Genomic DNA, 26,071 nt, shown 5'->3' with positions numbered 1-26,071 from the left:
GGGTCCGAGTAAGATTGGAGATACATTTGTAGCCAGTAAGGCTGTAACATGCTAGGGACCATGAAGATTGCTGCAGCACAAAGTATTTCAGAAAGCAATGAGCTAAGCTTCACAATGGGAGGGGATGGCAGTAGTAAAATGTGTAGAGCGGAATGGAGGCAAGTGGGTGATCACAGACCGATAGTGGATCAAAATGGGTCCGGCAGCAGCACAGAGCATTTTAGGAGAGTAAGGTGCTTATTTTGGGGAGCCAAGCAGTGATCTGTCCATTCATATGATATCAATGAGGACATCCTTAGGGTCAAGATGTGAAGACAGAAGAGTGAGAGGCCACACACAGAGTTACAACCTCAAAGAGAAGGGCCCACAGCAGCACAGAGTATTTTAGGAGGATGTTGATCTTGTGGTGGGAGCTGCACAAATATTTGTACGGATATAGGTCAATAAATTTCAATTTGGCAAAAGAGAAATCCTTTTTCAGTGCACAGTGTTTGTGTATAGAGTGTCCACCAAGAGGAAGACCCCCTCCAGCCCCTGGGACCCTCAGACTGGTAACTATTCAGGTTATCCGACCTAACAGAGAACAGAGAAATAAGGATAGATCTCCCTGGGGAGCGCGGAGCTGGACGTGTGCGGCCAGGAACCTGCACATCAATGTGAAGCACCAGAGCAGGCGACGGCTCTCCGTGTAGAATGCTGCACACGGTGCACCCTGCTGAATGTATACAGAGCAGCACAGGACACAATGTATACACAGAGACCGGAGGCGAAGCATCAGATCACAGGAGTAGTAACCGCTGCTACATACATCATTACCACCAGCACTACTGCAGTCACCCTCACAGGTCTGCAAACGTCACAGCCCCCCACACCCACCCCCCCAAAACTCAATGCAGCTACTCCCAACCCCCCTCCACGAACACTGTAGTTGTGTTCCACATCCCCCTCAGCACTGGAGCAGCGTTCCACTCCCCCCACCCGACACAGGCGCACCACTGCACACTACCGACACTGGCACATCATTTCACATCCCTCACCCACCCAAAACGGGTGTAGCACCCCATACTCCCTATCCAACACTGGTGCAGCTTTCCACACCCCCACCTGACACTGGTGCAACATTCCACCCCCCCCCACCTGACACTGGTGCAACATTCCACCCCCCCCACCTGACACTGGTGCAACATTCCACCCCCCCCCCACCTGACACTGGTGCAACATTCCACACACCCCCACCTGACACTGGTGCAACATTCCACCCCCCCCACCTGACACTGGTGCAACATTCGACACCCCCCCACCTGACACTGGTGCAACATTCCACCCCCCCACCTGACACTGGTGCAACATTCGACACCCCCCCCACCTGACACTGGTGCAACATTCCACACCCCCCCCCACCTGACACTGGTACAACATTCCGCACCCCCCCCGCCACCTGACACTGGTGCAACATTCCGCACCCCCCCCCCACCTGACACTGGTGCAACATTCCGCACCCCCCCCCCCCACCTGACACTGGTGCAACATTTCACACACCCCCACCTGACACTGGTGCAACATTCCACACACCCCACCTGACACTGGTGCAACATTCCACCCCCCCCCCCCACCCGATACTGGCACAGCTATTCCCCTCACCCCCAATAGTACCACTGCCTTCCGCACAGTGCAACACTGACACATATTTACAGAGCTAACGCCCACTTTTGCTATACCTCACCCCCTCTTTTGTGGCACTTTCCTGGGAATCCTCCCCATCTCCAGTATAAAATGCCCCTGCCCTATAACTGGCAGCATGACACCACAGACACTGAAGTCCCATTGAGGATACGAGCCCACAGAGACCTGCGGACTATTCCTGAATCTATAGATGGGGACACGCCCTGCCGGGACACCGTATACATCATTCTGCAGTGAAGAATCGCAGAGGAAACCAATGAAAGACTCATTGATATAAAGGCCAAGACACAGCCGAGCGACCGCGTAAAATGCAGCCCCCAAACTTATTACAACCCAATGTGTGTACAGAGAGCGCTGAACCTCCGTCACCTTCCATTCATGTCACCCCAGGAGCAGCCGCAGGAGGCTGAACATCATCATCCATCAGAGAGCTCCTCCTACAGAATATAGCACCACAGCAGTAATAACGAGAAATCCCTGCACACTACAGAGCTCAGCAAGACCAACAACATGCAAGAATCAGCACAAGATGAATGTACACAGTGACTGCAGCAGCAGAATAGTGAGCGCAGCTCTGGAGTATAATACAGGATGTAACTCAGGATCAGTACAGGATAAGTAATGTATGTACACAGTGACTGTACCAGCAGAATAGTGAGTGCAGCTCTGGAGTATAATACAGGATGTAACTCAGGATTAGTACAGGATAAGTAACGTATGTACACAGTGACTGCACCAGCAGAATAGTGAGTGCAGCTCTGGAGTATAATACAGGATGTAACTCAGGATCAGTACAGGATAAGTAATGTATGTACACAGTGACTGTACCAGCAGAATAGTGAGTGCAGCTCTGGAGTATAATACAGGATGTAACTCAGGATCAGTACAGGATAAGTAATGCAATGTATTTACACAGTGACTGCACCAGCAGAATAGTGAGTGCAGCTCTGGAGTATAATACAGGAAGTAACTCCGGATCAGTACAGGATAAGTAATGTATGTACACAGTGACTGCACCAGCAGAATAGTGAGTGCAGCTCTGGAGTATAATACAGGAAGTAACTCCGGATCAGTACAGGATAAGTAATGTATGTACACAGTGACTCCACCAGCAGAATAGTGAGTGCAGCTCTGCAGTATAATACAGGATGTAACTCAGGATCAGTACAGGATAAGTAATGTAATGTATGTACAGAGTGACTCCACCAGCAGAATAGTGAGTGCAGCTCTGGAGTATAATACAGGATGTAACTCAGGATCAGTACAGGATAAGTAATGTATGTACACAGTGACTGCACCAGCAGAATAGTGAGTGCAGCTCTGGAGTATAATACAGGATGTAACATAGGATCAGTATAGAAATTTTTTCTCAACTCATTCAAAGGACAACCTATTTATTTATTTATTTTGGGGGGAGGAGAATGGAAAAAATGCAATTGCACCTTTCTGGTCAGTCCATGTTCTGTACGGCATAATGCTATCTTTATTCTGTGTGTCGGCATGATGATGGTGATAAATTCATACAGTTTTTTATATTTTGCTGGATAAAAGACTATTTTCTGGAGAAAAATCTTTTTATAATGTTGCCACATTAAATAAACCACAACCCACAACTTTTTTTCCATTAGCATTACCTTATGACCATTCAGAATCTCTTCTGACACTGACACTGAATATAAACTAATTAGACATTACCGTGATTGCCCTGAGACTGAAAATTTAAATACCACACATCATAATTAATTGACTGGCTGTCAGCGGAGAGGAGCGGCTCCGTCACATCTGACAGCTTTGCCGCACATATTCTGGATATTTGTTGCTCACATAAAAGTCTCCGCATTGATCAACATCAATCAAGCACTGAATCTAACATTAGGGAATTGCATTATGAGCGATTCCCTAATGTAATGTTATTGAAACCACTTTTTTCATGGGGGGGGGGGGGGGTTCATTAAAGGGGTTGTACCACCATTAAATGTTATTTTAATATAATACAGCATAAAAAAGTTACTTTCGTGATTACTTTTGTTGCAAAAATCCTCCAGTTGAGAGATTTTATCTTTACTTCATTATAATGGCGCCGTCTGTTTTTTAATTTACACAGTAATGTGCACGTCCTCCTACTAAGGTGGTCGCACATGTTCAGTTCCATCCTTCAACTGCCACCAGCAGAATCTACTGTTAGAAGCTGTGACAGTTACAGGAAGAGAGCTGCAGCAGAAAGGACACGCCCCCTGAGCTCTGATAGGAAGAGAGCTGCAGTAGAAAGGACACACCCCTGAGCTCCGATAGGAAGAGAGCTGCAGCAGAAAGGACACCCCCCCTCCCGAGCTCCAATAGGAAGAGAGCTGCAGCAGAAAGGACACACCTCCGGAGAAAGGACACACACACCCTGAGCTGACAGCCTGAATTAAAAACTTTCATTTCTTACATTAATTATTGCATAAGGCCTTTAAAGGGGCACGGCTAGGATATGTGACCACTATGATTGGTAGGGATCGGACCTCTGGGACCTCCACGGATCCTGATGATAAAGGAGCTTCAGTGCCGATTTGGCGCTATGTCCCCTTACGAGTTGGGAGGGGATGTCCAGCATTAGAAAAACATGGCTGCATTCTTTTAAAAAAAACAGCGCCACACCTGTCCATAGGTTGTATGTGGTATTGCAACTTAATTGCCAGGATGGTAATTATCTCACATCCTTAATACAACCGATACCTGCAAGTGATGGCGCAGACGTTGCAGTCATGTACTATTATGCAAGTCAGTTTGCAGGATGTCCCCTCACTACGATGTAACAGTACAGTGCAGGACAGGAAAGGGTTAAACAGACTGTCAGAACCCCTGTCCATATACCGTATTAAGAGTTCATCTGCTCAGGACCCCCACCCCTCTAGGTGCAGAATGGAGAGCCGCTATGATGGGCAAGATGTATCCAGGCATTACATGGAGGGACGTTCCCCTGGTGATAACATATGGTCGCCGCATCGGCTTCAAGGGGTCATGTTTGGGAACAGATAGGCTCAGAGAAACATGTAAAATTTCCAGAGAAATTGCACAACAATCCTCATAACCATGACAACCGCATCGCCCGAGAGGGAGCGGGAACACTACACAGATAGTATTCCGGCGCCGCGGCACTGTGTGGCATATGGTCGGATCGGAGGCATGTTCCCGCATATTTATTATGCCGTTCCGCTCCGCTGCAGGCAAATTAAATGCAACATTAACCCCTGAAGAACCAAAGACAACAAGTATGAAACCAAAACCTGCAATCCAAGCGACATGCCTTTACATTATAAGATGGAGCTATCCCTTTAAATAATAGACCAGAAAATTAAGGGAGCTGTCCGTTTTTGATGACCCTTTTCTACAGGGTGGCCGCTCTTACTCTAGGGGCCTGATGGAAGTCCACGCAACTGACCCCAGGAGTCCCACTCCAGGGGAACCTGCCAACGGAAAACATAGACAAACCCTTTGAGGACATTTTCAATACATCCAATAAAGTTATCGTAGTCTCCTATACAGAAACAGACGATGGGTGACAACCGCCAACCACCAGCTATTCACGGACCCAGAATGCAGAAAAAAAATCTGCCCTGCTACCCTCTACAGTCCTTCCACCCTGTCTCAAGGACACTCTCATACTCCTGGCAAACCAGGAAGCTCAGGATGAACATTGCTAAAGACTCCTCTTAAATAGGAAGGAATTGTGGGAGATCAGATCAGAAACAAGTAAGGTAAAATGTATAAGAACGTAGCAATGGCCATCAGCAAGTAATGCTGCATCAACGCCTGCAAAGTGTGGCACCTCATGGAGCTGCGCTTTAAAGGGACTGTCCCACCAGTAAATATCACATTTATAGTACAGATTATATAACTATTTATGGCTACTAGAAGAGGAAAGAGACAGACTAGGGAACTATATCTACAACTCTCAGAGGGGAAAGAAGACGGACTAGGAAACTTACTGGGGAATATATTTCCTGCTGCCAGAGGGGGAAGGTGACAGACTAGGACACTTACTGGGGAATATGGGGAAGATTTATAAAACTGATGTAAAGGAAAACTGACTGCTACTTTCACACTAGCGTTCGGGTGTCCGCTCGTGCGCACCGTTTGAAGGGGCTCACGAGCGGCCCCGAACACATCCGTCTGGCCCCAATGCATTCTCAGTGGAGGCGGATCCGCTCAGAATGCATCCGCCTGCCAGCGTTCAGCCTCCGCTCCGCTCAGTGAGCGGACACCTGAACGCTGCTTGCAGCGTTCGGGTGTCCGCCTGGCCGTGCGGAGGCGAGCGGATCCGTCCAGACTTACAATGTAAGTCAATGGGGACGGATCCGCTTGAAGATGACACAATATGGCTCAATCTTCAAGCGGATCCGTTCCCCATTGACTTTCAATGTAAAGTCTGAACGGATCCGCTCAGACAACTTTCACACTTAGAAAATTTTCTAAGTTTTAATGCAGACGCATCCGTTCTGAACGGATGCGAACGTCTGCATTATCGGAGCGGATCCGTCTGATGAAACATCAGACGGATCCGCTCCGAACGCTAGTGTGAAAGTAGCCTAAAGCAACCAATCAGATTCGACCTTTCATTTTCCAAAGGAGCTCTGAAAAATGAAAGGTGAAATCTAATCGGTTGCTATGGGCAACTAATCCAGTTTTCCTTTACACCAGTTTTGTGGGTCACTTGACAAACATGGCATTGCTCAGCGGCCCACCCACAATAGCCCAGATTACCAATGCTGCTGCTGAAGGGGGGGGGGGCACAGAGAGGTCAAAAAGATAAAAATATGTATGTTTTTGGGTGGAAACAGTGTAAAGTCGGTGTCATGTTTCCCGTCTACATACATGGTTATTAAACATGCAGCACCAGGCTTTCCTAACTGTTATAATTCTCTTTACGACCGTTCTTTAATCTGAATATGTCAGGACCACGGCAGCGCAGTAACATATGTTCCCACCTCGCCGTAGCCGTGAATTCCTCTACCCGGTTACTGCTCGGTCTCACTTGGTAGATCTGAAACATTTGCAAAACTTGGACCGCCATATGGAGCTTTCAAACAGGATTGACAAACTGTTTTAATCAAGCGGCACAGATACCGCCGCTGACAGCAAACAAATGTGATGTTTAACCCTCTGCATTCCCTCATCACTTTCCATCATAGGACTGTACAAGTGAGGCTATAGGACTGAAGGTCAGTGTAAAGGGGTTGAGGTCTTTAGCAGATTCCATGGCTTCCATTTTCTGGGAATCTGTAGCGGCCTCTGCTCCAGAATCACTAACTTGGGGTCCATTCACACATCAGTAGCGGATCCGCAAAACACTTACGGACGTGTGAATGGACCCTTATAGGCATCGTTCCATTATTCTCCATGACAGGTCAGAAGACAACTACCAGTGGAGTTCCCCTGACAGAGGCATTGGACACATGCTGGTATAGGACTTATTTATGTGTACAACTCCACTGCGGACCACTATTCCCCCATGGGAGCAGACCGCAAACATTTTTAATGAGTAGTCTGATCTTGCACTGATACTCCTTTGTATCTGTCCCCTAATTCTTATTAATTTGGTAGAGTAACAAGATGTTGTTGTCCAAATTAATCAACACCCATCCATACAGTAGACACATGCCGTGGTAAATGCTTTGTGGGCAAAAATGCGTCCCCCGGGTTAAAAGATTAAATATATATATATATATATATATATATATATATATATATTATATTATAATATTAATATACAGTACAGACCAAAAGTTTGGACACACCTTCTCATTCAAAGAGTTTTCTTTATTTTCATGACTATGAAAATTGTAGATTCACACTGAAGGCATCAAAACTATGAATTAACACATGTGGAATTATATACATAACAAACAAGTGTGAAACAACTGAAAATATGTCATATTCTAGGTTCTTCAAAGTAGCCACCTTTTGCTTTTATTACTGCTTTGCACACTCTTGGCATTCTCTTGATGAGCTTCAAGAGGTAGTCCCCTGAAATGGTTTTCACTTCACAGGTGTGCCCTGTCAGGTTTAATAAGTGGGATTTCTTGCCTTATAAATGGGGTTGGGACCATCAGTGGCGTTGAGGAGACGTCAGGTGGATACACAGCTGATAGTCCTACTGAATAGACTGTTAGAATTTGTATTATGGCAAGAAAAAAGCAGCTAAGTAAAGAAAAACGAGTGGCCATCATTACTTTAAGAAATGAAGGTCAGTCAGTCAGCCAAAAAATTAGGAAAACTTTGAAAGTAAGGGCTATTTGACCATGAAGGAGAGTGATGGGGTGCTGCGCCAGATGACCTGGCCTCCACAGTCACCGGACCTGAACCCAATCGAGATGGTTTGGGGTGAGCTGGACCTCAGAGTGAAGGCAAAAGGGCCAACAAGTGCTAAGCATCTCTGGGAACTCCTTCAAGACTGTTGGAAGACCATTTCAGGGGACTACCTCTTGAAGCTCATCAAGAAAATGCCAAGAGTGTGCAAAGCAGTAATCAAAGCAAAAGGTGGCTACTTTGAAGAACCTAGAATATGACATATTTTCAGTTGTTTCACACTTGTTTGTTATGTATATAATTCCACATGTGTTAATTCATAGTTTTGATGCCTTCATAGTCATGAAAATAAAGAAAACTCTTTGAATGAGAAGGTGTGTCCAAACTTTTGGTCTGTACTGTATATATTTAAACTGAATAAGTGATCAAAAAGTCATACAGACCCCAAAATGGCATTACCAAAACGGCATATTGCCCTGCAAGAAATGAGCCCTCACACATCTCTCAGAATATGGTGATGGAAAAAAAAAAAAAAATGTTTAAATGTTTTTTTTCAGTATTTAAACACAAGAGAAACTATACATACGTAGTACCGCCGTAATCGTACCAACCTGGAGAATGAAGAGCACAAGTCAGTTTTACCACATAGGAAATGCTGTAAAAACAAAACCCATAAAACTATAGCAGAATTGCGTTCTTTCCCAAATTCACCCCATTTGGAAAAAAAATTCCAGCTTCCCACTACATTGTATGCAATGTTAAATGGTGCTTTTAGAAAGTACAATTTGTTCTGCAAAAAAAAAAAAAAAAGTCCTCTTAAGGCTATGTGAATGGAAAAATTATGGCTCCAGGAAGGCAGGCAGCAAAAAAAGAAAAAAAAAAAAGAAAATTGCTGCATCAGGAAGGGGTTAATTAAGACCATTTTCAAAAGCCGTTTCTTGCTTTATTTTACAGGCAGATGGACAATATAAAAATAAACTAAAAAATGGTCGCAAGGTGGATGCATAAGCCACCTAAAAAATCTGATTACTAATGCAAACTTATGAGGAGAAGGCATGGACTGCTCCCAAGGTATTCTCAGCGCACTGCCCATACAGCTCGGACAGTCTGGTTACCATAGAAACAGTTACCAGCACCCAGCGCCTTTACAGCGATATTGCTAGCCATTCTGTCCATAGAAACCAGTCCGTCTCAGATCACTCAGGTCTTCAGCTCAAGCCTAGCTGGAACTGAACTTAAAAGGGTTTGTTGATGAAAAACATGGCTGCTTTCTTCTAGAAACAGCGCCCCACCTGTCCGTGGCTTGTGTCTGGTATTACGCTCACCTACGCTGAAGTGAATGGAGCGGAGCTGCAATACCAAACCTAACCCGTGGACAGGTTTGGCGCCATTTATGGAAGAAAGCGGCCACGTTTCTCTAATCCTGAACCACCGGTTTAATCTGTACTTACTAAGTATTTTTTATTTTAGGCCGCTGGATACACGATCTGATGGAGAGGACGCGCTCACAGTGCCGACTAGAGGACGAAACCCAGACCAAGGCTTTCTACTTGTACCGTGCAGAATAAGCAGAGCAGAGGAAGCGTACGTCACCATGGCAACAAAGATCCGACATCACTACGGAGTGAAGACAAAAAAGAGAGGAGAAGGCTTGTCTCAGCGTTTCCTCACAGCAGCAGCGTGCATGCTCAATGGGAACAACTGCTCATTACCAAATATCTTTCATTAAATGGGGGCAGGGTCTAATTTAGGGGGGCAGGGGACTGGATAAGGGTGACAGACACTGGGTATGATTAAAGGGGCAGGAGACTGGATAAGGGTGACACTGGGTATGATTAAGGCCCTTAATCATACCCAGTGTCACCCATAGCCAGTCTCCTGCCCCCCTTTAATCATACCCCGTCACCCTTACCCAGTCCCCTGCCCCCTCAGATAGACCCTGCCCCCCTTAATCATACCCAGTGTCACCCATAGCCAGTTTACTGCCCCCCTTAATCATACCCAGTGTCACCCATAGCCAGTCTACTGCCCCCCTTAATCATACCCAGTGTCACCCATAGCCAGTCCCCTTCCCCCTTAATCATAACCTGTCACCTTTACCTAGTCCCCTGCCCTTTTTAATCATACCCAGTGTCACCCTTACCCAGTCCCCTGCCCCTTCAGATAGACCCTGCCCCCCTTAATCATACCCAGTGTCACCCATAGCCAGTCTCCTGCCCCCTTAATCATACCCAGTGTCACCCATAGCCAGTCCCCTGCCCCCCTTAATCATACCCAGTGTCACCCTTATCCAGTCCCCTTCCCCCTTAATCATACCCAGTGTCTGTCACCCTTAATTTAAGGGGGGCAGGGTCAAGTTGAGGGGGCAGGGGACTGGGTAAAGGTGACAGGGTATGATTAAGGGGGGCAGGGGACTGGCTCTGGGTGACACTGGGTATGATTAAGGGGGGCAGGAGACTGGCTCTGGGTGACACTGGGTATGATTAAGGGGGGCAGTAGACTGGCTATGGGTGACACTGGGTATGATTAAGGGGGGCAGTAGACTGGCTATGGGTGACACTGGGTATGATTAAGGGGGGCAGGAGACTGGCTCTGGGTGACACTGGGTATGATTAAGGGGGCAGGAGACTGGCTCTGGGTGACACTGGGTATGATTAAGGGGGCAGAAGAATGGCTATGGGTGATACTGGGTATGATTAAGGGGGCAGGAGACTGGCTATGGGTGACACTGGGTATGATTAAGGGGGCAGGAGACTGGCTCTGGGTGACACTGGGTATGATTAAGGGGGGCAGGAGACTGGCTATGGGTGACACTGGGTATATGATTAAGGGGGCAGGAGACTGGCTATGGGTGACACTGGGTATGATTAAGGGGGGCAGGAGACTGGCTATGGGTGACACTGAGTATGATTAAGGGGGCAGGAGACTGGCTATGGGTGACACTGGGTATGACTGTACTTGTTTGCACTTGCACTTAATTTATCTGTAATTAAAAAAAACAGTTTGTTACAAAGATTTTTTTCCTCTTTGTGTATGTTTAGGTGAACCGGGGGAAAGGGCGCGCCACAAGATTAGCTCGCACAGGGCGCCTGAACACCTAAGGCCAGCCCTGTTGGGTGCCACATGTGTCGGGTCTCCACGTGTCAACATCCAGTTTGATGCAGGCCATGTGGATGCTGCAGCCAATGACTGGCTGTAGCGATAACGTCACCTATGCATTATGCGACCCAGTAACATGACACATGGGTGACATCCCAGCCTCGTCACCTGCATCAAACCACATGTTGACATGGGGAGACCCATCACCTTTGGCACCCAAGGGGTAGCGATAGAGCCGGAACCTAGAGATGAGGATCAAGTAAGTATGATTCCCGCCACACGTCCGGCCACGCTGGGAGGTCTGCAGGAAAAGTCCCCCGGGGTCAACAACCCCTTTAACTAGTATTCCTATTACAGAAGCTCAGTAGAAACAGTACATTATTATATGGATGACTGGACGTGTTACCATAACAATATGCGCTTAGGACCCCCTTTACAAACCGCGAGAGGATGGCCCATAAGAAAGAGGGACTCCACTAGGATAGACCCAGCTCATCCATGTATTCATCTGAAGAGCTATCGTGTAATACTACATTTCCCCTGTAGTGGCCGCTGTAGGAAAGGCAGAGGTCTGGGGGTTCTGCTACCTTTATAAGTGAACCCATTTAGACCACTGAACATCGAAACGTTCTACAACTTTCTAATACATTGTGTCTCAGTTCAGATTGTGAAGATCTCTGCTTGCTGTCAGTGAATAAAAACATGGTTCCTTACAGCCCTTAGGCTGAGAATACCTGCAGAGGTAATACTTCTCACAGATCTGCAGCATATGTATCGCTCCTGTCTTGATAGTTTTCTACAATGTATCAGTGCATGCAAAATGTAATGCAGGTTTAAATGACGGGGTGACCGCGTAAAGTACGATGGCGCCAAGTCCACCAGAACGGAAGCGGCCCTTCACTCTGCCTAACAGCGGAGGATTTCCAGCCCTCCCTGCTATATCATACATGTGCTTTGCTAGAGAAAAGTTCCAAAAATATAATGTACTTTGTGTTCTGCTTCTTCACCATCTCCGATTACTGTCAGCGAATGGGGACATTACTGAATCTGAAAATCCTTATAGACCTAATACTTCTCACAACAGTACAAACCTTTCTCCGGTCCTAAAAAAAAATTGCTACAATGTATCAGTGCAGATAAAATGTATTAGTCTGGATTAAGCCTAGGTTGTCTAACTTAGGCCACGTTCACATCACCGTTTCTCCTTTCCGTTCTCCGGCTCCGTTGAGGAGCAGCAGAACGGAAAGGACGGATTCTGCAGATAACTTAAACCTAAGGCTACTTTCACACTGGCGTTTTGAATTCCGTTTGCGAGATCCGTTCAGGGATCTGACAAACAGTTCAAAACGGATCAGTTCAGCCACAATGCATTCTGAATGGATAAGGATCCGTTCAGAATGCATCAGTTTGGCTCCGTTGCGCCTCCATTACGCTCTGGAGGCAGACACCGAAATTCTGCCTGCGATGCGGAGCCAAACGGATCCGTCCTGACTTACAATGTAAGTCAACGGTGGCGGATCCGTTTTCACGGACACAATATGGTGCAATTGAAAACGGATCTGTCCCCTATTGACTTTCAATGTAAGTCAAGACGGATCAGTTTTGACTTTGTTCTTCAGAATGCAAACGGATCATCAGTTCTGAACGGATCTAAGCGTTTGCATTATAGGTGCGGATCCGTCTGTGCAGATACCAGACAGATCCGCACCTAACGCAGGAGTGAAAGTAGCCTAATTGAGCGTAACGGAGCCTAAAGACCCTGTAGACTATAATGGGGTCCGTTCGGTGTCCGCTCAGAACATGATTTTTGAGCGGAGACGAAAGTCCTGCTTTCCTAGACGCCTGAACGGAAAAGGTGCTCAACTGTGCAGGGACACATCCGCCTCCCCTCACAGGGGCACCGGCAGAGCTGCCATTCACAAGGCTTGAAAAACTGGGTGACAACCCCTAACGGGAATTGATCGCTGGGAGTCTGACTGCTAGGACCTCTGGAGACAAGGTCACGAGTGGACATTCCCTTTAAAGGGGTTGTCCACTTTATTTATAATGACCGGCCGATCTGATACTGATGACCTCTCCGGAGGACAGGTCATCAATATAAATAAAGCGGACAACCCCTTTAAATGGAGGAGGTTCCCCAGCCATTACATATGGCAGCATACATAGGTTAGACCTGGTCTTGTCAGCAATAGCAACCAATTAGAACTCACGTTTCATTTTTCCAAACATGAAAGCTGCAATCTGATTGGCTGCTGAGGTAATAAGGGCACAGCTCCTCTGAAGTAGTAGAGAGACATCGGGCCCACAGCGTAGATGGACCTAGAGCTTACCGCCTGACAAAAAGAAAGAAACATGGACCCCAGGGAAGCTTTCTTGGCAACCAATCAGACGCTAGATTTCAATTTTTCCATGGAAAGTAAAAGGCTGGAAAACATCGCTCCCATTCATTTCAATGAGAGACTGCGGCCTCCATCAATCAATGGAAAAATCGTAAAACATTCAGTCCTCGTGAAGTACCACCAGACCATGGAGGCCATTATTTTGTTTTGTCATGAGACAGACGACTCGTGTACTTTTTGGATAAAAAAATAAATAAAAAATAAATAAAAAAAATCATTATTATCAATCTATTGTTGGGGGTAAAAATTGGGGGGGGGGGGGGGGGGGGAGAAAGACAACAGGAGTGTAAATCTGTATGAAATATTTGTCTACCGATTGAATTGCATTGAAATACAAGATGGATTTTTTTTCCAGTACAAATGGACATCCCCTTAAAAGGTTTGCACCCTTACAGGGATTTATTCGTTATCCTCAGTATAGGGAATAAGAGTCTGATCATCAGAAGTGCTTGGACCCCCGTCGATCAGGAGAAAGGGGGGGGGGGGCCTCGTGTTCCTCTGTGTGATCGGAGAAGCGGACAGGCATGCACGCTCAACTCTATGAGACTTCATGAGAAAACCGAGAGCAGGGCCCGGCAGTCCTATAGAAATGAATGGAACGGCAGTACGCATACAAGACCACCAGACCATTCAGATGGGGGCCCCTCATGGCGTGATCAGGAGTCGGACCCGTGACGATCAGATAATTATCCTCTGTCCTGCGAGTAGGGGATAAGTTGCTGTGATGAGGCCGCTCACCAGTACACCAGAAGACCATTATATTTTATCATAAGGCGCCCCCTTGTGGTACACAATAAACAGCTCCGCGCACATCGTTGTCTGTCTGTAATGAAACACGGACGCCTGGTGTATAAATGTTGGTAGGGGGAAGGACCCAGTCAAATATTCAGCTATAGGCAACAAGGTTGATTTAGTACATTAAAGGAGTTATCTGGTAAATTATACTGATGACCTGTCCACGGGATAGATCATCATTATCAGATCGGCAGGAGTCTGACATCTGGGACCCCCGCCGATCAGCTGTTGGAGGAGGCCAGGCGCTCCATGAGTGCAGCGACCTCTTCCGAGGCCAGTGACATCATCGTACATGGGTCACATGGCCTAGTTGTATCTCAGTCCTACTGAAGTGAATGGGGCTGAGCTGCAACACCAAGCACAGTCACTATATGATATACGGCGCTGTCGGGAGCAAGCCGCAGTCACCAGAGCTCTAGCTGATTGGTGGGGGTGTCGGGAGCTGGACCCCCACCGACGTGATAATGATGACCTATCCTGAGGATATGTCGTCATCATCATTTCCCGAATAACCCTTTAAAAGGGGCCTTGCCATCTTTGGCTTTTGTGGAACGTGGAACATCCCTTTAAACAGACCGCACCACTACCATAATCTTTATTTATCGTTCAATTAGCTATGGGCCTGACCTACGTCTGGGACCCTCACTATTGCCAAAATTGAGGGGCCCCAAGTTCAAATTCTCAGCCCGTATACGAGACAGAATATGAAATCTGTGCCCCACACTGAGGCACGATGGGATGAACATTTACAACAAAAAAATGTCTATAGGAAATAGTCTACTATCAACAGTGACCAGAGCTGCCCTTTAAATAGGTCTCTATGACTTTAAAGGGGTTGTACCTAAAGTGGGTCTTTCAGCTAACCCGTGGAGACTTTCAGCAGTCCACACCCTTACATTGCTCCACCGATTTCACAATCCCGGTGTTCTGCCAGAAAACCTTACCTCGTCAGATTCCCTTACCCCACGTGACTTCCGGGGGTGTGCGCCTCCGCGCAAGCGCATTACCAGGGCATGGTTAAGGTAAAATTACAGTGGGCGTTGACGCATGGACGCCCTCTCAGGGGTAAGGAGATCTGACGGTCTTTTGTTAAATCTCCTTACCCTCACACTGTGCACGCGCAGATTGTAAAATCTCCTTACCCTCACTACACAGCGCGATTCAGATTCTGCACAGTGTGAGGGTAAGGACAAAAGACCGTCAGATCTCCTTACCCCTGAGAGCGCACGCGCGGTGTCCGTGTGCGCGTCCATGAGTCAATGCTCGCTGTAATTTTACCTTAACCATGCCCTGGTCCTGCGCTTGTGCAGAGGCGCCGTGCCGTGGTATTGCGCGGAGGTGCACACCCCCGGAAGTCACGTGGGGTATGCGAATCTGACGAGGTAAGGTTTTCTGACAGAACACCGGCTGGGGTCATGTGATCACCTGACTGGCTGCAGGCTCTTCCTCGGACGCTGTGCCCGGCAGTGCTCCGCTTTCTTCTTACATCTACATTATGCAGCTAAACAAGAAAAAAGAAAAAAAAAGAGATCATTCAGCCGCGATGTCAGATGTTCAGGTGGTCACATGATCCCAGCCAGGAACGGGGAATCAGGGGAGCGATGGATGGCTCAATACTGCCGAAAGTGTACTCTCTCCACCAGTTAGCTGAAAGACCCATTTTAGGTGCAGGCCTGGAGAACCACTTCAAATCTCCAATGTATCTAGAAGAATTCCGGTTGTTACCTTGCATGTTCCGTCCATGGAGGCAGAGAGTAGTAAATGACTGTACTGCTTCACCGGACACCACTGGACCCGGTTCACCGGCCCGGCATGCTCCTTCATCTGAAAGATCACTTTTTTAGGAATCCCACTGCTGCTGTACTTTAATGGTAAATGAGGCCCAAGATAATCAGAGACTCGGTAGATAGTCCTTGTCATGTGGTCCATGTGATCATGTGACCTTACCGACATGTCAGCTTCAACCTCAGCAACCATATTGGATTGCTCCTGTCTCAGTCTTTTGGGGATGTAAGGCTTGACTTCACCTTCAGGGACGGGCGGAAGTCTTTTCTGAGCGGGCAGGATGGCCTCCTTCATTGCGGAATTACCCAGTCCCTTGTATGTAGAACTGTAATTTATATTGGGCACAGGGTACTGGTCCTTCAGGTTGCAGTCTTTGCCAAAAGAGGAGGAGGAGGCCAAGGCACCCAGATCTGTGGGGTGCACAGTAGTGTCGCTTTGTGGCCGATGCTGCACAACATGCATGGGGGGAGCGTCGTCTGTTTCCGAATCCGAGTCATCATAGGACACTAATGAGTTCATTCTTGAAAATTAGTCAGAAAGTTCCTGGAGGTACAAAGATACGTCAGTGTGCACATATATACTCTGCATACATACAGTGGGGAAAATAGGTATTTGATACACTGGCGATTTTGCAGGTTTTCCCACCTACAAAGAATGGAGAAGTCTGTAATTTTTATCGTAGGTACACTATGTGAGAGACAGAATCTATAAAAAAAATATTTAAAAAAAATAACATTGTATGATTTTTAAATAATTAATTAGCATTTTATTGCATGAAATAAGTATTTGATACAATAGAAAAACAGAACTTAATATTTGGTACAGAAACCTTTGTTTGCAATTGAAGAGGTCAGACGTCTCCTGTGATTCTTGACCAGGTTTGCACACACTGCAGCAGGGATTTTGGCCCACTCCTCCACACAGATCTTCTCCAGATCGTTCAGGTTTCGGGGCCGTCACTGGGCTACATTGAGTTTCAGCTCCCTCCGAAGCTTTTCGATTGGGTTCAGGTCTGGAGACTGGCTAGGCCACTCCAGGACCTTGAAATGCTTCTTACGCAGCCACTCCCTGGTTATCCTGGCTCTGTGTTTTGGGTCATTGTCATGCTGGGAGACACAGCCACGACCCATCTTTAATGCTCTGACTGAGGGAAGGAGGTTGTTGGCCAAAATCTCGCGATACATGGCCCCATTCATCCTCCCTTCAATACGGTGCAGTCGTCCTGTCCCCTTTGCAGAAAAGCACCCCCAAAGTATGACGTTTCCACCCCCATGCTTCACGGTTGGGACGGTGTTCTTGGGGTTGTACTCCATCTTCTTCCTCCAAACACGGCGAGTGGACTTTATACCAAAAAGTTCTACTTTGGTCTTATTTGACCACATGACCTTCTCCCATGTCTCCTCTGGATCATCCAGATGGTCATTGGCGAACTTCAAACGGGCCCAGACATGTGCTGGCGTTTGCAGGGGGATCTTACTTGCCCTGCAGGATTTTAATCCATGATGGCGTAGCGTGTTACTAACGGTAATCCTTGAGACTGTGGTCCCAGCTGTTTTCAGGTCATTGACCAGGTCCTCCGGTGTAGTTCTGGGCTGATTCCTGACCTTTCTCACAATCATCCTTACCCCAAGAGGTAAGATCTTGCATGGAGACCTAGACCGGAGGAAGATTAACAGTCATCTTGTGTTTCTTCCATTTTCGAATAATTGCACCAACAGTTGCCTTCCCACCAAGCTGCTTGCCTATTGTCCTGTAGCCCATCCCAACCTTGTGCAGGTCTAAAATATTGTCCCTGGTGTCCTTAGACGGCTCTTTTATCTTGGCCGTGGTGGAGAGGTTGGAGTGCGATTGATTGAGTGTGCAGACAGGTGTCTTTTATACAGGTCACAAGTTCAAACAGGTGCAACTAATACAGGTAATCAGTGCAGAGAAGGAGGCTTCTTAAAGAAAAACTAACCGGTCTGTGAGAGCCAGAATTCTTACTGGATGGTAGGTGATCAAACACGTCTTTCATGCAATAAAATGCAAATGAATTATTTTTAAAAAATCATACAATGGGATTTTCTGGAATTTATTTTTGATTCTGTCTCTCACAGTTGAAGTGTACCTACGATAAAAGTTACAGACGTCTCCATTCTTTTGAGGTGGTAAAACTTGCAAAATTGCCAGTGTATCAAATACTTATTTTCCTCGCTGTATACATACACATATATGATCTGAAACGCGTAGACGCTGTGTGTCTCATGGTGTGTACTGGTATGGGCTTTTACAGCTTACGGCTTTTAATGGGAAGCTGGACTTGCAGTCATAGCTGCAAGTGTTGGCACCCCTGAATTTTTTTTCCAGAAAATGAAGTATTTCTCCCAGAAAATTAATGCAATTACACTTTTTTTTTTTTTTAGACACATTTTAGGTTACAAGTCCATCTCCAGAGATCTTGATGTTCCACGGTGTGCAACATAATCAGGAAGTTTACAACCTACGGCGCTGTAGCTAATCTCCCTGGACGTGGACGGAAGAGAAAATTGCTGAAAGGTTGCAACGCAGGATAGGTGGATAAGCAGCCCCAGTCAAGTTCCGAAGAAATTCAAGCTGTCGTGCAGGCTCAGGGAGCATCAGTGTCAGCACGAACTGTCCCTCAAGATTTGAATGAAATTAAACACTATGGCAGGAGACCCAGGAGGACCCCACTACCGACATAGAGACATAAAAAAGCTAGACTGCAGTTTGCCAAAATGTACGCGAGTAAGCCAAAATCCTTCTGGGAAAAGGTCTTGTGGACAGAGGAGACCAAGATGGAGCTTTTTGGTAAAGCACATCATTCTAGTGTTTACCAGAAATGGAATGAGGCCTACAAAAGGAAAGAACACAATACCTACAGTCAAATATGGTGGAGGTTCAAAGATGTTTTGGAGTTGTTCTGCTGCCTCTGGCACTGGGTGCCTTGACTGTGTGCAAGGCATCGTGAAATCTGAAGATTACCCAAGGATTTTGGGTCGCAATGTAGGGCCCAATGTCATAAAACTAGGTTTGCGTCTTAGTTCTTCCAGCAGGAGAATGAACCCAAACATACTTAAAGAAGCCCCCAGAAATGGATGGGAAGAAAGAGCTGGAGAGTTCTGAAGTGGCCAGCAATGAGTCCAGATCTGAATCCCATTGAACACCCGTGGAGAGATCTTAAAACTGCTCTTCAAATATGAGAGAGCGGGAGCAGTGAGCGAAAGAAGAGCGCTCCAAAATCCCCGTTGAGAGGTGCAAGAAGCTTGTTGATGGGTATAGGAAGCGTCTGATCTCAGTTATTTCTTCCAAAGGGTGTGCATCAAAAATATTAGGTGGAGGGTGCCAGTAAATTTGTCTGGCCCATTTTTGGAGTTTTGCATGGAATTATATCATTTTTGGCTTTTTTTTCCTCTGTTTTTGTGTTGTTCCAGTACATTCAAAAGTAATACACCTGTGTATAACATACTTTTCTGGGAGAAATACTTAATTTCCTGGAAACATTTCAGGGGTGCCAACACTTGCAGCCATGACTGTATCTCCTTGTCTTGGATTCTGCTGGCGCTGGACCCTGAGAACGTCCATTCCTTCCTATATAAATTCAAAACAGGTGAGCGCTACCCACATACAGGCACCACATACATACACTGCCCACAGGGCAAGTCATGATGGGCGCAGACCTCGCCATAAATTAAATGCCTCCTCCTGCAGACAGTACGTGGCTGGTGCAGATTTCAGTCATCGTTTGTGAAAGGTTTCTGCGTAAATGATGATAAATGGGCCGGCCAGGTCTGATAGCCCCGCACCACACCCCGCCACTTTCTAAGAAAACAGCGAGGGCAGCATAAAAAATATAGCAATGGAGTTTTGTGATTTTTCTTTTTTTTTTTTTTTAAGCCAAAACCAAGGGGGTGGGAAAATGATAAATCTCCCCACTATGTTCATAGGGCTTTTTACATTTTACTATTGTCCAACACCTAACATCTGGCCGCAGCGTCAGGGCTGTGGAGTCGGTGTCTGTGTCCATTTTGGTGGAGTCGGAGTTGTTATAAAATAGACCGACTCCAAAAATATATAATAAATTGGTACAGTTAGTTCAATGCAGTATGTGCTGAATATATTTTCATAAGAATTTGGGAGAATGATGAAATGTCCTAAAAATGTCTGTTCCATTCCTGATCTAAGGCCTCTTTCACACGGGCGTTGCGGGAAAAGGTGCGGTGCGATGCGGGAACATGCGCTATTTTCCCGCACGAGTGCAAAACATTGTAATGCATTTTGCACTCGCGTGAGAAAAATCGCGCATGTTTGGTACCCAAACCCGAACTTCTTCACAGATGGGGCTGGAGGGGTTAAAAAAATAAAAATAAAAAATTAAACCACCTTAGTCCACTTGCTCGCGCAGCCGGCATCTCTTCTGTCTTCTTTTTTGCTGTGTGCAGGAAAAGGACCTGTGGTGACGTCACTCCGGTCATCACATGATCCATCACCATGGTAAAAGATCATGCGACGGACCATGTGATGACCGGAGTGACGTCACCACAGGTCCTTTTCCCGCACACAGCAAAAAAGAAGACAGAAGAGATGTCGGCTGTGCGATCAAGTGGACTAAGGTGAGTTAAATTATTTATTTTATTTTTTTAACCCCTCCAGCGCTATTGTCCTTTGCATTCTGTATTCAGAATGCTATTATTTTCCCTTATAACCATGTTATAAGGGAAAATAATAATGATCGGGTCCCCATCCCGATCGTCTCCTAGCAACTGTGCGTGAAAACGCACTGCATCCGCACTTGCTTGCGATTTTCACGCAACCCCATTCATTTCTATGGGGACTGCGTTACGTGAAAAACGCACAAAGAGGAGCATGCTGCGATTTTCACGCAACGCACAAGTGATGCCTGAAAATCACCGCTCGTGTGCACAGCCCCATAGAAATGAATGGGTCAGGATTCAGTGCGGGTGCAATGCGTTGAACTCACGCATCGCATACGCGCGGAATACTCACCCGTGTGAAAGGGGCCTAAGGATCGAGGCTTTTAGTTGAGATGACTGTGTGCTGCCCTCTATGTAGATGCTCAATAGTGAAGCTCCTCCGCTACAGATCACAGGAAAAAGACACTGGGAAGGAATGGCTGCACTCCTCTCAGATCTGCTAGAGAAAACAGGATGAAAGAGGTTTTCTCAGTAGTTACAAAGATTAGCTTTCAACATAAAGGAACAGTTAAAAGAAGACATTTTCTAAATACAGCTCTGACTGAGGTAGCAATTAGGATGAGTGGGCTACAGCACTGCCAAGAGCAAGAGGAATTGTGTATTGACGGGGCTACTGCTACCATATCTTCAGCCTCAAAGGAGAGTACATGACATGGAGCAGGCAAAGCGTTGCCGCAGGAAAAAAGATTCCGCTCCCATAGCAAACAGATTGACCGTATTTCAGCTAAATTTTTCACTTGCTCTCAAAGAAGTAGAAGAGTTCAACCGATCGTCAAAACTGCCTGTGCAGAAGACCCCGAGATTGTTAGAGATGTTGCCCATGTGGTCACCGCTTTGCCACCAACCCAAGTGGAGGCTGTTCTCGATCAGATTTGAGGTCACTATGAAGGAGGATCTGATGGAGGTGATACTATTTCTCAGAACCAATTCATAGACTCAACCCACAAATGTTATTCAAGACGTTTTTGTTGAAAACTGGTTTTTTTCCCCACTTACTGCAGCGTTTTGCATATTTACAATTTATTAAAGTTTTGTGTTCTAAAGTTGTATCCAATAAATAGATTTTATGTTCTACACCTAAATAGCTTGATTATTGTATCAGAAAGGTGATAAAAAGCTTAAATTAAGTTATCGCTTAAACATGCGCCATGTATGAGGGAGGTTAGCATGCACAGGTTAACATACACAAGAAAAACCCACGTAAATGTTGGGCAAAATTGTCTGACCCTAAAGAAGCCAGCTCAGCATCATGAAGTAATCCTAAAAAAAAAAAACTGACACTAAACAGGCTAAAATCAACAGTTATTTTATTAAGTACAAAAATATGACCAAAGACACAAAAGCACATCAAAAGATGTGGTACGAATCACTCCTGAGGAATAGTATACCACAGATGTATATAAATGGAGGCTCGTAATAAAATGCTAAAACGTCCCTGGAGGTGGAAGGGAAGATAAGTGATCAAGTGGGGCTGCCATAAAAATAAAAAAAAGTGGCAGCCCCACTTGATCACTTATCTTCCCTTCCACCTCCAGGGACGTTTTAGCATTTTATTACGAGCCTCCATTTATATACATCTGTGTTATACTATTCCTCAGGAGTGATTCGTACCACATCTTTTGATGTGCTTTTGTGTCTTTGGTCATATTTTTGTACTTAATAAAATAACTGTTGATTTTAGCCTGTTTAGTGTCAGTTTGTTTTTTTAGGATTACATGTATGAGGGAGTCGGAGTTAGGGGAAATTGAGGAGTCCGAGTCGGGGCTTTGGCTTACCGACTCCACAGCCCTGGCGTCTATCAGTGAAATAAAAAAAAAAAATGAAGAATGAAAACATTACAAAAAAGCCACATTTTTCTGCAGCATTTATTGCAAAAAAAAAAAAAAGTAGTGACACTAACCTTTGGTCGCACGACTCTGAAAACCGGCCGTGTGACCGCCATTTTCGTAAAGGCCATCACACAGCCTTTTTCAGAGCAAATTAAAGTCTGTGGGGCTAGTCACGTGACTTTTTTGTGGCCAGTGAATATAGGCCATCAAAAAAATAAGACATGTCCTATCTTCGTCTGTTTTCCCGGTCAGACGGACCCCAATGAAATGAATGGGGCCGTTTTTAAAGGCCATTTAAATAGAAGTACACCTGGCCATAAAAAAACGATACACCGAAAAAAAAAGGACCTTTCAGGGGTTAACATAAAAATACTCAATTCATCCATGTGAAGGAACCTTTGCTCCGCACTGAAGGCAGCAGGACCCAGCGCTCCCAACGTCACATGATGTTAGGTCCTGCTGCCTCCAGTGCAGAGGAAGTCTTCCCTCCTGTGCAAGTACATGAGGGGAGCATTTATTTATTCATTTATTTTAATTGCTGGCACTGCCGGGGTTGGAGGGGTAGTGGGTGGCTCGGCACTATAATTACTGAGGGCACAACTGGAATTAATTATATAAACTGAGGGCAATGGGGACCATTAAAGAAGTTGTCACTTCAACCAATGGTATTGAGAGAAAGTTAATACCAGGCACTTACTAATGTATTGGGATTGTCTCTATTGCCTCCTTTGCTGGCTGGATTCATTTTTCTATCTCATTATACACAGCTCATATCCAGGGGTTACAGCCGCCGCTGCAGCGAGGATATGAGGTGGCCGAGATGGGAACTTCTGTGTGAATATACTCGCTTCTGTGGTCCCAGCCACCAGAGCTTTTTCCAATAGTGTGCAAGCACGGCCACCGCTGCTGGATTGCAGGGTGGTCGTAACCATGGAAACGATCAGTGTATAATAGGATGGAAAAATGAATCCAGCCAGCAAAGGAGGCAATATGGACAATCACAATACATTAGGAAGTGTCTTGTACTAACTTCCTCCACATGATAAATGCCATTTGTTGAAAAGACAGGGCAGCTTTTAATTACAAAGGGGAGCACTGGATGTCCAAGAGGCACTATGTATACTGCGGGGGTTGGGATTTAAAGGACATCTGTCGGCAGATTTGTACCTATGACACTGGCTGACCTGTGACATGTGCACTTGGCAGCTGAAGGCATCTGTCAGCAGTTTTGTCCCTATGACACTGGCTGACCTGTGCACTTGGCAGCTGAAGGCATCTGTGTTGGTCCCGTGATCATATGTGTCCGCATTGCTGAGAAAAATGATGGTTTAATATATGCAAATGAGCCTCTAGGAGCAACGGGGGCGTTACCATTACACCTAGAGGCTCTGCTCTCTCTCTGCAACTGCTGCGTCCTCTGCACTTTGATTGACAGGGCCAGGCAGTGTAAAAGTCATCTCACTTGGCCCTGTCAAGCAAAGTGCAGAGGGCGCAGCAGTTACAGAGAGAGCGCAGCCTCCAGGTGTAATGGTAACGCCCCCGTTGCTCCTAGAGGCTCATTTGCATATATTAAACCATCATCTTTCACAGCAATGCGGGCACATATGATCATGGGACCAACACAGATGCCTTCAGCTGCCAAGCGCACATGTCACAGGTCAGCCAGTGTCATAGGGACAAATCTGCTGACAGATGCCCTTTAAATGGCCGTTTTTTCCTCACTTCATGTGAATGTAACTTTACAAAACTCACCTCAAGGGTGAACAACCCCCTGTCCTGGCCAGTGCTTAAAGAGGTTATCCGAGATGGAGGGGGGACTTATAAAACTCATCAGGACTTACATATACATTAGTTAAGCTTGATTTCTTAAAGAGGACCTTTCACTAGAATAAAAAATGTAAACTAAGTATACAGACATGTAGAGCGGCGCCCAGGGATCCCCCTGCACTTACTATTATCCCTGGGCGCCGCTCCGTTCTCCCGGTATAGGCTCCGGTATCTTCATATGTTCGGTACAACTGGGTGGAGCCTGCCGGCGTCTCCTTCTCCCAGGCTGTAGCGCTGGTCAATCGCAGCGCTCAGCTCATAGCCTGAGAGTTTTTTTTTCCGCTCAGGCTATGAGCTGAGCGCTGCGATTGGCCAGCGCTACAGCCTGGGAGGAGGAGACGCCGGCAGGCTCCACCCAGTTGTACCGAACATATGAAGATACCGGAGCCTATACCGGGAGAACGGAGCGGCGCCCAGGGATAATAGTAAGTGCAGGGAGATCCCTGGGCGCCGCTCTCCATGTCTGTATACTTAGTTTACATTTTTTTTATTCTAGTGAAAAAAAGTTTTTTTAAGAGAAAAACCCATCCTAACACCTTTGCATGGTTCTGTTATTCTTGCTTTGTTTACCTGCTGCAGCAAAGCTGTGGGGGCGTGTACCAACAAAGACTGAGCCCGCCCTCATGAATATTTGTGGGCGTGAATAATCTGACCTTCCCCACCCCCTGCTCTGCACAACCTAACTTTGCATAAAAAAAAAACTGCCACATGATCATCTCCTAGCTCACACAGGCAGATCTTCCTGTCACATTGCAGATACTTATATATATAGTATATATAGATATATGTATATAGAGATATCGATTAGTAAATATATATCACCATATACATATATATGGATTGTGTGTGTGTGTCATATATATATATATATATATATATATATATATATATATTTACTAAGCTATATCTCTATATACATATATTGATAAAGTATATAGATATATATAGAGATATATTGATCACTATATATATTCCCATATATATATATTGATCTCTATATACAAATCTATATATGTATATCTAAGCTATATGACAGTTAGGCTCAGTTCAGACCTGAGCGTTCTGAAAGGAGCGCTCTGTATGCGCGATTGTACGGGCATTTACAATCGCGCATACAGAGACAAGCGTACACACAGTGTCGCGCGTTCCCGAAAGTCTATGTACGGGAACGCGCGACAAGCGCCCAAAAAAACGCTCCTGTACTTGTTTGAGCGTCGGGCGTTTTACAGCGCGATCGTACGCGCTGTAAAACGCACAGGTGAGAACCATTCCCATAGGGAAGCATTGGTTTCTCCTTGTTGAGCGTTTTACAGCGCGTAGGAACGCGCTGTAAAACGCTCAGGTCTGAGCTGAGCCTCATATGTATCCAAGACTGGTTTCACATTGGCGTTTTGGCTTTCCGTTTGTGAGATCCGTTCAGGGCTCTCATAAGCGTCCAAAACGGATCAGTTTTGCCCTAATGCATTCTGAATGGAAAAGGATCCGCTCAGAATGCATCAGTTTGCCTCTGTTCAGTCTCCATTCCGCTCTGGAGGCCGGCTGCAACGTTTTGGTGTCCATCTGATGAAACTGAGCCAAACGGATCCTGACACACAATGTAAGTCAATGGGGACGGATCCGTTTTCTTTGACACAATCTGGCACAATAGAAA

General features: G+C 46.0%; 1 protein-coding gene across 1 annotated transcript in view; it reads right to left on the bottom strand.

Moving 5' to 3' along the window:
- The window catches only part of WDR25 (WD repeat domain 25), an 87,188-nt gene that overhangs the window by 58,531 nt on the left and 2,586 nt on the right, over positions 1–26,071 (bottom strand). Inside the window, exon 2 of the mRNA XM_040412684.1 lies at positions 15,993–16,595. Within this exon, the coding sequence (XP_040268618.1) occupies positions 15,993–16,571 (579 nt within the window). The 5' untranslated portion in view covers positions 16,572–16,595. The remainder of the gene's footprint in view (positions 1–15,992; positions 16,596–26,071) is intronic.

This window comes from Bufo bufo, chromosome 11, assembly GCF_905171765.1.
Source record: "Bufo bufo chromosome 11, aBufBuf1.1, whole genome shotgun sequence".
Lineage (NCBI taxonomy): Eukaryota > Metazoa > Chordata > Amphibia > Anura > Bufonidae > Bufo > Bufo bufo.
Note: the sequence above shows the minus strand (reverse complement) of the source record. Positions and strands in the feature narration are given on the sequence as shown.